At 46.9% G+C, this 13172-nt stretch overlaps 1 protein-coding gene across 1 annotated transcript in view; it reads right to left on the bottom strand.

Moving 5' to 3' along the window:
- The window catches only part of LOC119947646 (alcohol dehydrogenase class-3), a 29166-nt gene that overhangs the window by 12082 nt on the left and 3912 nt on the right, over nucleotides 1–13172 (bottom strand). The window contains exons 2-5 of the mRNA XM_038769240.1: nucleotides 11644–11745; nucleotides 6437–6578; nucleotides 4328–4415; nucleotides 1108–1327 (exon numbers count right to left, since the gene is read on the bottom strand). Coding sequence (XP_038625168.1) covers nucleotides 1108–1327; nucleotides 4328–4415; nucleotides 6437–6578; nucleotides 11644–11745 — 552 coding nt within the window. The remainder of the gene's footprint in view (nucleotides 1–1107; nucleotides 1328–4327; nucleotides 4416–6436; nucleotides 6579–11643; nucleotides 11746–13172) is intronic.

Consider the following 13172-nt stretch of genomic DNA (forward strand, 5'->3'; position numbering starts at 1 on the left):
CCCCGTGGGACAACCTGATCACCTTGTAACCTCCGCAGCGCTTAGAACAGTGCTTTGCACATAGTAAGTGCTTAATAAATGCCATTATTATTATTATTATTATTATTAGCAGAAGCAGATAAACACCCCATGGCAAATAGGGCTAAGTAATAATGATGGTATTTGTTCAGTGCTTACTCCGTGCTAGGCACTGTACCAAATGCTGGGCTGCGTATGAGCAAATCGGGTCGGACACAGTCCCTGTCCCGCATGGGGTTCACACTCTTAATAATAATAATAATGGCATTTATTAAGCACTTACTATGTGCAAAGCACTGTTCTAAGCGCTGGGGGGGATACAAGGTGATCAGGTTGTCCCACGGAGGGCTCACAATCAATCCCATTTTACAGATGAGGGACCTGAGGCCCAGAGAAGGAAGCGACTTGCCCAAGGTTGGGATTAGAACCCATTGCTTTCTCGCTCCCAAGCCCGGGCTGTATCCGCTACGCCATACTGCTTCCCAAGTAATAATAATAATAATAATGATAATAATAATAATAATAATGATAATGATAATAATAATAATAATAACAACAATGTTGGCACTTGTTAAGCGCTTACTATGTGCAAAGCACTGTTCTAAGCGCTTGGGGGGATACAAAGTGATCAGCTTGTCCCACGTGGGGCTCACAGTCTTAATCCCCATTTTCCAGATGAGGTACCTGAGGCTCAGAGAAGTGAAGTGACTTGCCCAAGGTCACACAGCAGACGTGTGGCGGAGCCGGCATCCGAACCCACGACCTCTGACTCCAAAGCCCGGGCTCTTTCCACTGAGCCACGCTGCTTTCAAGGAGACGCAGACGTGGCCAATGCGAGGGGGAGGGGGGGGGGGTCGGGGCGCGGGATTAATCCGGCAACGCTTCCCGGAGGGAGCTAAAACGGATGCCGCAGACGGGGAGGGAGCCGGCTCGGCGTCGCCTACGGTTTCCGGGCTTCCGTGCCGGTTGGTCTCTCCCATCCCCGCCCGTCCTCCGGGCCGGGTCAAGGGATGGCAGGGGCGGCCCTGCCGCGCATCCGTACAACCCCGCGCGGAGGCGGAGGCGGAGGCGGAGGCGGTCCGGCCTCACCTGGGCCGTGTTGAGCGCCGCTCCGTAGCCGGTGGCCACGCCGCAGCCCAGCAGGCAGACGCGGTCCGGGGGCGCCGAGGGCTCCACCTTGGCCAAGGAGATGTCGGCCACCACGCTGTACTCCGCGAACGTGCTGGTCCCCATGAAGTGGAACAGCGGGCGGCCCCGGCAGCTGAACCGGCTGCTGCCGTCCGGCATCAGCCCCTGGCCCTGGGTCACCCTGCGGGACGGCGGGAGGGGACCGCGTCACGTCGTCCGGCCCGCCACTCTCCCCCGCTGCTCCCAGAGGGGCGCTTAGTACAGTGCTCTGCACACGTTCTGTCTTGTTGTCTGTCTCCCCCTTCCAGACTGCGAGCCCGCTGTCGGGTCGGGACCGTCTCTAGATGTTGCCAACTTGGACTTCCCAAGCGCTTAGTACAGTGCTCTGCATACGTTCTGTCTTGTTGTCTGTCTCCCCCTTCCAGACTGCGAGCCCGCTGTCGGGTCGGGACCGTCTCTAGATGTTGCCAACTTGGACTTCCCAAGCGCTTAGTACAGTGCTCTGCATACGTTCTGTCTTGCTGTCTGTCTCCCCCTTCCAGACTGCGAGCCCGCTGTCGGGTCGGGACCGTCTCTAGATGTTGCCAACTTGGACTTGCCAAGCGCTTAGTACAGTGCTCTGCATACGTTCTGTCTTGCTGTCTGTCTCCCCCTTCCAGACTGCGAGCCCGCTGTCGGGTCGGGACCGTCTCTAGATGTTGCCCACTTGGACTTCCCAAGCGCTTAGTACAGTGCTCTGCATACGTTCTGTCTTGTCAGGACCGTCTCTATATGTTGCCAACTTGGACTTCCCAAGCGCTTAGTACAGTGCTCTGCATACGTTCTGTCTTGTTGTCTGTCTCCCCCTTGTAGACTGTGAGCCCGCTGTCGAGTCGGGACCATCTCTAGATGTTGCCAACATGGACTTCCCAAGCACTTAGTACAGTGCTCTGCATATGTTCTGTCTTGTTGTCTGTCTCCCCCTTCCAGACTGCGAGCCCGCTGTCGGGTCGGGACGGTCTCTATACGTTGCCAACTTGGACTTCCCAAGCGCTTAGTACAGTGCTCTGCATACGTTCTGTCTTGTTCTCTGTCTCCCCCTTCTAGACTGCGAGCCCGCTGCTGGGTCGGGACGGTCTCTATACGTTGCCAACTTGGACTTCCCAAGCGCTTAGTACAGTGCTCTGCATATGTTCTGTCTTGTTGTCTGTCTCCCCCTTCCAGACTGCGAGCCCGCTGTCGAGTCGGGACCGTCTCTAGATGTTGCCAACTTGGACTTCCCAAGCGCTTAGTACAGTGCTCTGCATACGTTCTGTCTTGTCTGTCTCCCCCTTCTAGACTGCGAGCCCGCTGTCGGTTCGGGACCAACTCTATATGTTGCCAACTTGGACTTCCCAAGCGCTTAGTACAGTGCTCTACATATGTTCTGTCTTGTTGTCTGTCTCCCCCTTCCAGACTGCGAGCCCGCTGTTGAGTCGGGACCATCTCTAGATGTTGCCAACTTGGACTTCCCAAGCGCTTAGTACAGTGCTCTGCACATAGTAAGCGCTCAATAAATACGATTGAATGACTAAAGTGCTCAGTAAATACTACTGATTGAATGAATAAAGTAAGCGCTCAGTAAATACTACTGATTGACGGGGCGACTGATGGCACCTGAGCTACTTGTCGGGCAAGAGCAGAAGCAGTGTGGCTCAGTGAAAAGAGCCCGGGCTTGGGAGGCAGAGGTCATGGGTTCTAATCCCGGCTCCGCCACATGTCTGCTGGGTGACCCTGGGCAAGTCACTTCACTTCTCTGAGCCTCAGTTGCCTCATCTGTCAAATGGGGATGAAGACTGTGAGCCCCCTGTGGGACAACCTTTTCATTCATTCATTCATTCATTCAATCGTATTTATTGAGCGCATAGTGAGTGCAGAGCACTGTACTAAGCGCTTGCGAAGTACAAGTTGGCAACATATAGAGATGGTCCCTACCCAACATTCATTCATTCATTCAATCATATTTATTGAGCGCTTACTGTGTGCAGAGCACTGGACTAAGCACTTGGAAAGTACAAGTTGGCAACATATAGAGACGGTCCCTACCCAACATTCATTCATTCATTCAATTGCATTTATTGAGCGCATACTGTGTGCAGAGCACTGTACTAAGCGCTTGGGAAGTACAAGTTGGCAACATCTAGAGACGGTCCCAACCCGACAGCGGGCTCGCAGTCTAGAAGGGGGAGACAGACAACAAAACAAAACATGTGGACGGGTGTCAGCTCATCAAAAGAAACAGAAAGCTAGATGCACATCACAAATAGAGTAGTAAATGCTCAGTGGAAAGAGCCCGGGCTTTGGAGTCAGGGGTCATGGGTTCGAATCCCCGCTCTGCCAATTGTCAGCTGTGTGACTTTGGGCAAGTCGCTTCACTTCTCTCTGCCTCAGTTCCCTCATCTCTAAAATGGGGATTAAGACTGTGAGCCCCCCGTGGGACAACCTGATCTCCTTGTAACCGCCCCAGCGCTTAGAACAGTGCTTTGCACATAGTAAGTGCTTAATAAATGCCATTATTATTATTATATGTACAACCTGATCACCTTGCATCCCCCCACCCAGCGCTTAGGACAGTGCTTGGCACGTAGTAAGCGCTTAACAAACCATCAGTGGCTCCTCGTGATCACCCCAGTTTTCATTTGAATCCTTCCCAATCTTGCTTTTTAATAATGGACTAATTAACCGCGTGAACCACATGACAAATCAAGATTTGAAATCACTAGGAACTGGAATCCAAATTTGTGTTCCTTTCGTGATTTTTCATCTGTGACACACAAACATACACCTCCCCACACACCCCCAGAAAGGGAGCCCACTGTTGGGTCGGGACCGCCTCTATATGTTGCCAACTTGGACTTCCCAAGCGCTTAGTCCAGTGCTCTGCACACAGTAAGCGCTCAATAAATATGACTGAATGAATGAATGAATGAGAGAGAAATCCAAGCAGGGAGAGCGGAGGTGCCAAGAGACACCTGTGTGAGGACACTTGTCTCCGTGTTGTCTGTCTCTCCCTTCTAGATGTGAGCCCGCTGTTGGGTAGGGACCGTCTCTAGATGTTGCCAAAGCGCTTAGTACAGTGCTCTGCACACGGTAAGCGCTCAATAAATACGACTGAATGAATGAGTGGATGAATCGCTATGACGCCCAACCGCCGTAAACCCACCGGATCTTCTGGCACAGGTTGGTTTTCGGGTTCCGGCAGAACTTGCAGTCCCCACACTGCGGGATGTACAGCGGAATCACGGTGTCACCTGGGAAACGGGAGGGGGAAAAATCCGGGGCTCAGGGATCGGGGGCGTCCCGGTGTCTCGAATCCGGGACGGCCGGGAATTGGGGAACGGTCTTCCGTCCGTGGGGCGTCTACCCGGACGGAAGGAGGACGGGAGACGGAGGAGAGAGTTGTGGGCGGCCAGAGGTCTCACAATGCCGGGCGGGAAACTCCGTCGTGAGGTGCCACGGGCCACTGGAACTGGCCACCTTCCCGTCCTCATCATCATCATCATCATCAATCGTATTTATTGAGCGCTTACTGTGTGCAGAGCACTGTACTAAGCGCTTGGGAAGTACAAATTGGCAACATAGAGAGACAGTCCCTACCCAACAGTGGGCTCACAGTCTAAAAGACGGTCCTCAGGACCGTCTACTGAGTTTTTTGTTGTTGCTGTTTTTTAATGGTATTTATTAAGAGCCTACTGTGTGTCAAGCCCTGTGCCAAGCGCTGGGCCTGTATATTCAATCATATAAATTGAGCGCTTACTGTGTGCAGAGCACCTCACTAAGCGCTTGCTGTATATATGTTTGTACGTACTTATTACTCTATTTATTTATTTTATTTGTACATATTGATTCTATTTTATTTTGTGAATATGTTTTGTTGTCTGTCTCCCCCTTCTAGCCTGTGAGCCCGCTGTCGGGTAGGGACCGTCTCTAGATGTTGCCGACTTGTACTTCCCAAGCGCTTAATACAGTGCTCTGCACACAGTAAGTGCTCAACAAATACGATCGAATGAATGAATAAGCGCTGGACCTGAGTATATGTATATATGTTTGTACGTACTTATTACTCTATTTTATTTGTACATATTGATTCTATTTTATTTTGTGAATATGTTTTGTTTTGTTGTCTGTCTCCCCCTTCTAGACTGTGAGCCCACTGTCGGGTAGGGACCGTCTCTATATGTTGCCAACTTGGACTTCCCAAGTGCTTAGTCCAGTGCTCTGCACACAGTAAGCGCTCAATAAATACAATCGAATGAATGAATAAATAAGCGCTGGGCCTGTATATATGTATGTACGTACTTATTACTCTATTTTATTTGTACATATTTATTCTATTTTATTTTGTTAATACGTTTTGTTTTGTTGTCCGTCTCCCCCTTCTAGACTGTGAGCCCGCTGTTGGGTAGGGACCGTCTCTCTATGTTGCCAACTTGGACTTCCCAAGTGCTTAGTACAGTGCTCTGCACACAGTAAGCGCTCAATAAATACGATCGAATGAATGAATGAATGAATAAGCGCTGGGCCTGTATATATGTATATACCTGTATACATGTATATATGTTTGTACATATGCCTGTATATACACATATATATATCATGTATATATGTTTGTACATACTTATTACTCTATTTGTACATATTTATTCTATTTATTTTACTTAGTGAATATGTTTTGTTTTGTCGTCTGTCTCCCCCTTCTAGCCTGTGAGCCCGCTGTCGGGTAGGGACCGTCTCTAGATGTTGCCGACTTGGGCTTCCCAAGCGCTTAATACAGTGCTCTGCACACAGCAAGTGCTCAACAAATACGATCGAATGAATGAATAAGTGCTGGACCTGTGTATATGCATATATGTTTGTATATGCGTGCTCTGCACACAGTAAGCGCTCAATAAATACGACTGAGTGAACAGGAGTTCACCCACACCCACCTGGGATCGGCCCAGCCCCAAGGGCGGCTAAGACGACCCCCGGGGTTTCGAGCAGGGCGACCCTGGGCTTATCCCTACGAGGTCAGAAATACTTCCAGACCGTGAGCCCGCTGTCGGGCAGGGACCGTCTCTATTTGTTGCCGACTTGGACTTCCCAAGCGCTTAGTCCAGTGCTCTGCACACAGTAAGCGCTCAATAAATACGACTGAATGAATGAATGAATGAATGAAATGCACCTCGAGGGAGGCACTATGTGCAAAGCACCGTGCCAAGCGCCGGAAAGGGGAGAGGAGTCGTGTCCCGGGCGGGGGGCGCGGAGGGGGAAGGCCCGGCCGCGTGCCCACCTGGTTTGAACTTGGTGACTCCGTCGCCGACGCTCTCCACGACGCCGGCGCCTTCGTGGCCCAGGACGACGGGAAAGCGGCCCTCCGGGTCCGCGCCGCTCAGCGTGTAGGCGTCCGTGTGGCAGACGGCCGTGGCTAGGATCTGGACGGGGCGAGTGGCCGCCACGATGACACCCATTCCAGCCCCCTGGCGCCTTACGCTGCCCGAACCCTCCCAAGCGCTTAGTCATCATCATCATCATCATCATCATCAATCGTATTTATTGAGCGCTTACTGGGTGCAGAGCGCTGTACTGAGCGCTTGGGAAGTACAAGTTGGCAACTTATAGAGACGGTCCCTACCAACTAGTCCAGCGCTCCGGAAATGCCGGCGACGGGCCGGGGATCTCCGCCGACCTCCCCGCTGCCCGGGGGAGGGAAACTGAGGCTGTAGAGGGGCTAAGACCCTTCCCACGTCCCAGGGTGCGGGGGATGTCTGCCCAAATGGGAGACAGCGACTCCAAGGACCGCTGGCCTTGTGGCTTCTGAGCCTCAATTCTCTCATCTGGAAAATGGGGATGAAGACCGTGAGCCCCACGTGGGACAACCTGATCGCCTTGTATCCCCCCAGAGCTTAGAACGGTGCTTGGCACATAGTAAGCGCTTAATAAATGCCATCATTATTATTATTATTCTCTAGGCCTCAGTTCCCTCATCTGTAAAATGGGGATGAGGACCGTGAGCCCCACGTGGGACAACCTGATCGCCTTGTATCCCCCCAGCGCTTAGAACGGTGCTTGGCACATAGTAAGCGCTTAACAAATACCATTATTATTATTCTCTGGGCCTCAGTTCCCTCACCTATAAAATGGGGATGAGGACCGTGAGCCCCATGTGGGACAACCTGATCGCCTTGTATCCCCCCAGCGCTTAGAACGGTGCTTGGCACACAGTAAGTGCTTAATAAATGCCATCATTATTATTATTATTCTCTGGGCCTCAGTTCCCTCATCTGTAAAATGGGGATGAGGACCGTGAACCCCACGTGGGACAACCTGATCGCCTTGTATCCCCCCAGCGCTTAGAACGATGCTTGGCACATAGTAAGCGCTTAATAAATGCCATCATTATTATTATTATTATTCTTTGGGCCTCAGTTCCCTCATCTGCAAAATGGGGATGAAGACCGTGAGCCCCACGTGGGACAACCTGATCTCCTTGTATCCCCCCAGTGCTTAGAACGGTGCTTGGCATATAGTAAGCGCTCACCAAATGCCATCATTATTATTAAATATCACCATTGTTTTTAATAAATAGGATAGACTGTATCCTATTGTATCCCCCCCCCCCCCCCCCAGCGCTTAGAACAGTGCTTGGCACATAGTAAGTAAGCGCTTACCAAATGCCATCATTATTATTTAGACATTTAGACTGTGAGCCCACTGTGGGGTAGGGACCATCTCTATATGTTGCCAACTTGGACTTCCCAAGCGCTTAGTACTGTGCTCTGCACCCACTAAGCGCTCAATAAATACGATGATTATTATTAAGTATCACCATTATTTTTAATAAATAGGATAGACTGACTGACGGCCACTGTCATGAAGACTGTGAGCCCCATGTGGGACAACCTCATCGCCTTGTATCACTCCCAGCACTTAGAACGGTGCTTGGCACATAGTAAGCGCTTACCAAATGCCATCATTATTATTATTATTAAGTATCACCATTATTTTTAATAAATAGGATAGACTGACTGACGGCCACCGTCATGAGGACTGTGAGCCCCACTTGGGACAACCTGATGACTGAGCCCCCTTTTTCCTCTCCTCCTCCCCATCCCCCCCGCCCTACCTCCTTCCCCTCCCCAAAGCACCTGTATATATATTTGTGCAGATTTACGACTCTATTTATTTTACTTGTCCATATTTACTAGTCTATTTATTTTATTAATGATGTGCATATAGCTATAATTCAATTTATTCTGGTGGTATTGACACCTGTCTACTTGTTTTGTTTAGTTGTCTGTCTCCCCCTTCTAGACTGTGAGCCCACTGTCGGGTAGGGACCGTCTCTAGATGTTGTCGGCTTGTACTTCCCAAGCGCTTAGTACAGTGCTCTGCGCACAGTAAGCGCTCAATAAATACGACTGAATGAATGAATGAACAGGGACCGTCTCTAGATGTTGCTGGCTTGTACTTCCCAAGCGCTTAGTACAGTCTCTGCACACAGTCAGCGCTCAATAAATACGATTGAATGAACGAACGGGTGGCACTTACTGTTTTATGTTATCTGCTGAACGCCGGGCACTGTGCTGAGCACTGGGGTAGATCCACGCCAATCAGGTTGGACATTCACTTATTCGTTCATTCAATTGTATTTATTGAGCGCTTACTGTGTGCAGAGCACTGCACTAAGCACTTGGGCAGTACAAGTCGGCAACCTATAGAGACGGTCCCTACGCAACGGTGGGCTCACAGTCTAGAAGCGGGAGACACACGACAAAACAACACATATTCACAAAATAAAATAAGTAGACTGAATATGTACAAATAAAATAAATAAATAGAGTAATAAATATGTACAAGCATATATACAGGTGCTGTGGGCTCACAGTCTAGAAGGGGGAGATGGGTGACAAAACCACACGTATTAACAAAATAAAATAGACTAAATATGCACAAATAAAATAAATAAATAGAGTAATAAATATGTACAAACATGTATACATATATACAGGTGCTGTGGGCTCACAGTCTAGAAGGGGGAGACGGATGACAAACCAACAGATATTAACAAAATAAAATAAATAATAGAGTAATAAATACGTACAAACATATATACATATATACAGGTGTTGTGGGCTCACAGTCTAAAAGGGGGAGACGGATGACAAAACAACACATATTAACAAAATAAAATAGACTAAATAAGTACAAATAAAATAAATAAATAACTAGAGCAATAAATATGTACAAACATATACATAGATACAGGTGCTGTGGGCTCACAGTCTAGGAGGGGGAGACAGATGACAAAACAACACATATTAACAAAATAAAATAAGTAGACTATGTACAAATACAATAAATACATAAATAGAGCAATAAATATGTACAAATAAAATAAATAAATACAGTAATACATACAAACATATATACAGGTGCTGTGGGCTCACAGTCTAGAAGGGGGAGACAGACAAGAAAACAACACATATTAACAAAATAAAATAAGTAGACTAAGTATGTACAAATAAAATAAATGAATAGAGTAATAAATATGTACAAATAAAATAAATAGAGTAGCAACTACGTATGAACATATATACATATATACAGGTGCTGTGGGCTCACAGTCTAGAAGGGGGAGATGGACAACAAAACAGATATTAACAAAATAAAATAAATAGACTAAATATGTACAAATAAAATAGAGGAATATGTACAAATAAAATAAATAAATAGAGAAATAAATACATACAAACATATATACATATATACAGGTGCTGTGGGCTCAGTCTAGAAGGGGGAGACGGACAACAAAACAACACATACTAACAAAATAAAATAAGTAGACTAAATATGTGCAAATAAAATAAATAGAGTAATAAATACGTACAAACATATATACATATATACAGGTGCTGTGGGCTCACAGTCTAGAAGGGGGAGACGGACGACAAAACAACACATATTAACAAAATAAAATAAGTAGACTAAATATGTACAAATAAAATGAATAAATAAATAGAGTAATAAATATGTACAAACATATATACATGTGCTGTGGGCTCACAGTCTAGAAGGGAGAGATGGACAACAAAACAACACATATTAACAAAATAAAATGAGTAGACTAAATATGTACAAATAAAATGAATAGATAAATAGAGTAATAAATATGTACAAACATATATACATATGCTGTGGGCTCACAGTCTAGAAGGGGGAGACGGACAACAAAACAACACATATTAACAAAATAAAATAAAGTAAATATGTAGAAATAAAATAAATGGAGTAATAAATACATAGAAACATATGTACATATATAAAGGTGCTGTAGGCTCACAGTCTAGAAGGGGGAGACGGACAACAAAACAACACAAGTGAACAGGTGTCAAGTCGTCAGAATAAATAGAAGTAACGTTAGACGCACATCATTAACAAAATAAATAGAATAGTAAATATGGACAAGTAAAATAGAGTAATAAATCTGTACAAATGGACAAGTAAAATAGAGTGATAAATCTATACCAACATATATACAGGTGCTGTGGGGAGGGGAAGGAGGTGGTGGGGGATGAGAAGGGGTTGTCAAGTCATCAGAATAAATAGAAGTAAAGCTAGATGCACATCATTACCAAAATAAAATAAATAGAATAGTAAATATGGACAAGTAAAATAGAGTGGTAAATCTGTACCAACATATATACAGGTGCTGTGGGGAGGGGAAGGAGGTGGGGGGGATGAGGAGGGGATGTCAAGTCATCAGAATAAATAGAAGTAAAGCTAGATGCCCATCATTAACAAAATAAATAGAATAGTAAATATGGACAAGTAAAATAAATAGAGTGATAAATCTGTACCGACATATATACAGGTGCTGTGGGGAGGGGAAGGAAGTGGGGAGGATGAGGAGGGATGTCAAGTCATCAGAATAAATAGAAGTAAAGCTAGATGCCCATCATTAACAAAATAAAGAGAATAGTAAATATGGACAAGTAAAATAAATAGAGTGATAAATCTGTACCGACATATATACAGGTGCTGTAGGGAGGGGAAGGAGGTGGGGGGGGCGATGTGGAGGGGGATAATAATAATAATAATGATAGCATTTATTAAGCGCTTACTATGTGCAAAGCACTGTTCTTTGCACAGGGGGAGAGGAAGGAGGGGGCTCAGTGTGGGAAGGCCTCCTGGAGGAGGTGAGCGCTCAGTAGGGCTTTGAAGGGACGCAGTCCATGCCCCGCCTGGGCAGTCTTAATCCCCGTTTTACGGCTGAGGAAACTGAGGCCACTGTTGGGCAGGGACCGTCTCCAACTTGTCCTTCCCAAGCGCTTAGGACAGTGCTCTGCAAACAGTAAGCGCTCAATAAATACGATTGAATGAATGAATAAATGAATGAGGCGCTCTCCACCGCGGGGGCCCAAGGGTTTGGGGGAGGCCGCCCTGTTTCAGGGGATGGGGGGACCCCGGCCAACCGGCCCGGGGCGGGAGGGACGTTACCTTAATGCGGACTTCGTGGGCTTTGGGGGGCTCCAATTCCACCTCCTCCAGAGACAGCGGCTTCCCGGCCTCCCAGGCCACGGCGGCTCTGCACTTTATAACCTGCGGCGGCGGGAAGATGAGGATGAGGGAACTGAGGCACAGAGAATAATAATAATAATAATAATAATAATGGCATTTATTAAGTGCCTACTACATGCAAAGCACCGTTCTAAGCGCTGGGGAGGTTACAAGGTGATCAGGTTGTCCCACCGGGGGCTCATAGTCTTACAGATGAGGGAACTGAGGCCCAGAGAATAATAATAATAATAATAATAATAATAATAATAATAATAATAATAATAATAATAATAATGGCATTTATTAAGCACTTACTACATGCAAAGCACCGGGGAGGTTACAAGGTGATCAGGTTGTCCCACGGGGGGCTCACAGTCTTGCGGATGAGGCAACTGAGGTACACAGAATAATAATAATAATAAGGATGGCATTTATTAAGCGCTTACTACATGCAAAGCACTGTTGTCCCACGGGGGGCTCACAGTCTTACAGATGAGGGAACTGAGGTACAGAGAATAATAATAATAATGGCATTTATTAAGCGCTTACTACATGCAAAGCACCATTCTAATCACTGGGGAGGTTACAAGGTGATCAGGTTGTCCCACGGGGGGGCTCACAGTCTTGCAGATGAGGGAACTGAGGTGCAGAGAATAATAATAATAATAAGGATGGCATTTATTAAGCGCTTACTACATGCAAAGCACCGTTCTAAGCACTGGGGAGGTTACAAGGTGATCAGGTTGCCCCACGGGGGGCTCAGTCTTACGGATGAGGGAACTGAGGTACAGAGAATAATAATAATAATGGCATTTATTAAGCACTTACTACATGCAAAGCATCGTTCTAATCGCTGGGGAGGTTACAAGGTGATCAGGTTGTCCCACCAGGGGCTCACAGTCTTGCGGATGAGGGAACTGAGGTGCAGAGAATAATAATAATAATAATAATGATGGCATTTATTAAGCGCTTACTACATGCAAAGCACCGTTCTAAGCGCTGGGGAGGTTACAAGGTGATCAGGTTGTCCCACGTAGGGGGCTCACAGTCTTACGGATGAGGGAACTGAGGCCCAGAGAATAATAATAATAATAATAATGACAGCATTTATTAAGCGCTTACCACATGCAAAGCACCGTTCTAAGCGCTGGGGAGGTTACAAGGTGATTAGGTTGTCCCACCCGGGGGCTCACAGTCTTACGGATGAGGGAACTGAGGCCCAGAGAATAATAATAATAATAATAATAATAATGGCATTTATTAACTACATGCAAAGCACCATTCTAAGCTCTGGGGAGGTTACAAGGTGATCAGGTTGTCCCACGGGGGACTCACAGTCTTACGGATGAGGGAACTGAGGCCCAGAGAATAATAACAATAATAAGGATGGCACTTATTAAGCGCTTACTACATGAAAAGCACCGTTCTAAGCACTGGGGAGGTTACAAGGTGATCAGGTTGTCCCACGG

Source organism: Tachyglossus aculeatus, chromosome X5, assembly GCF_015852505.1.
Source record: "Tachyglossus aculeatus isolate mTacAcu1 chromosome X5, mTacAcu1.pri, whole genome shotgun sequence".
NCBI classification, from domain to species: domain Eukaryota; kingdom Metazoa; phylum Chordata; class Mammalia; order Monotremata; family Tachyglossidae; genus Tachyglossus; species Tachyglossus aculeatus.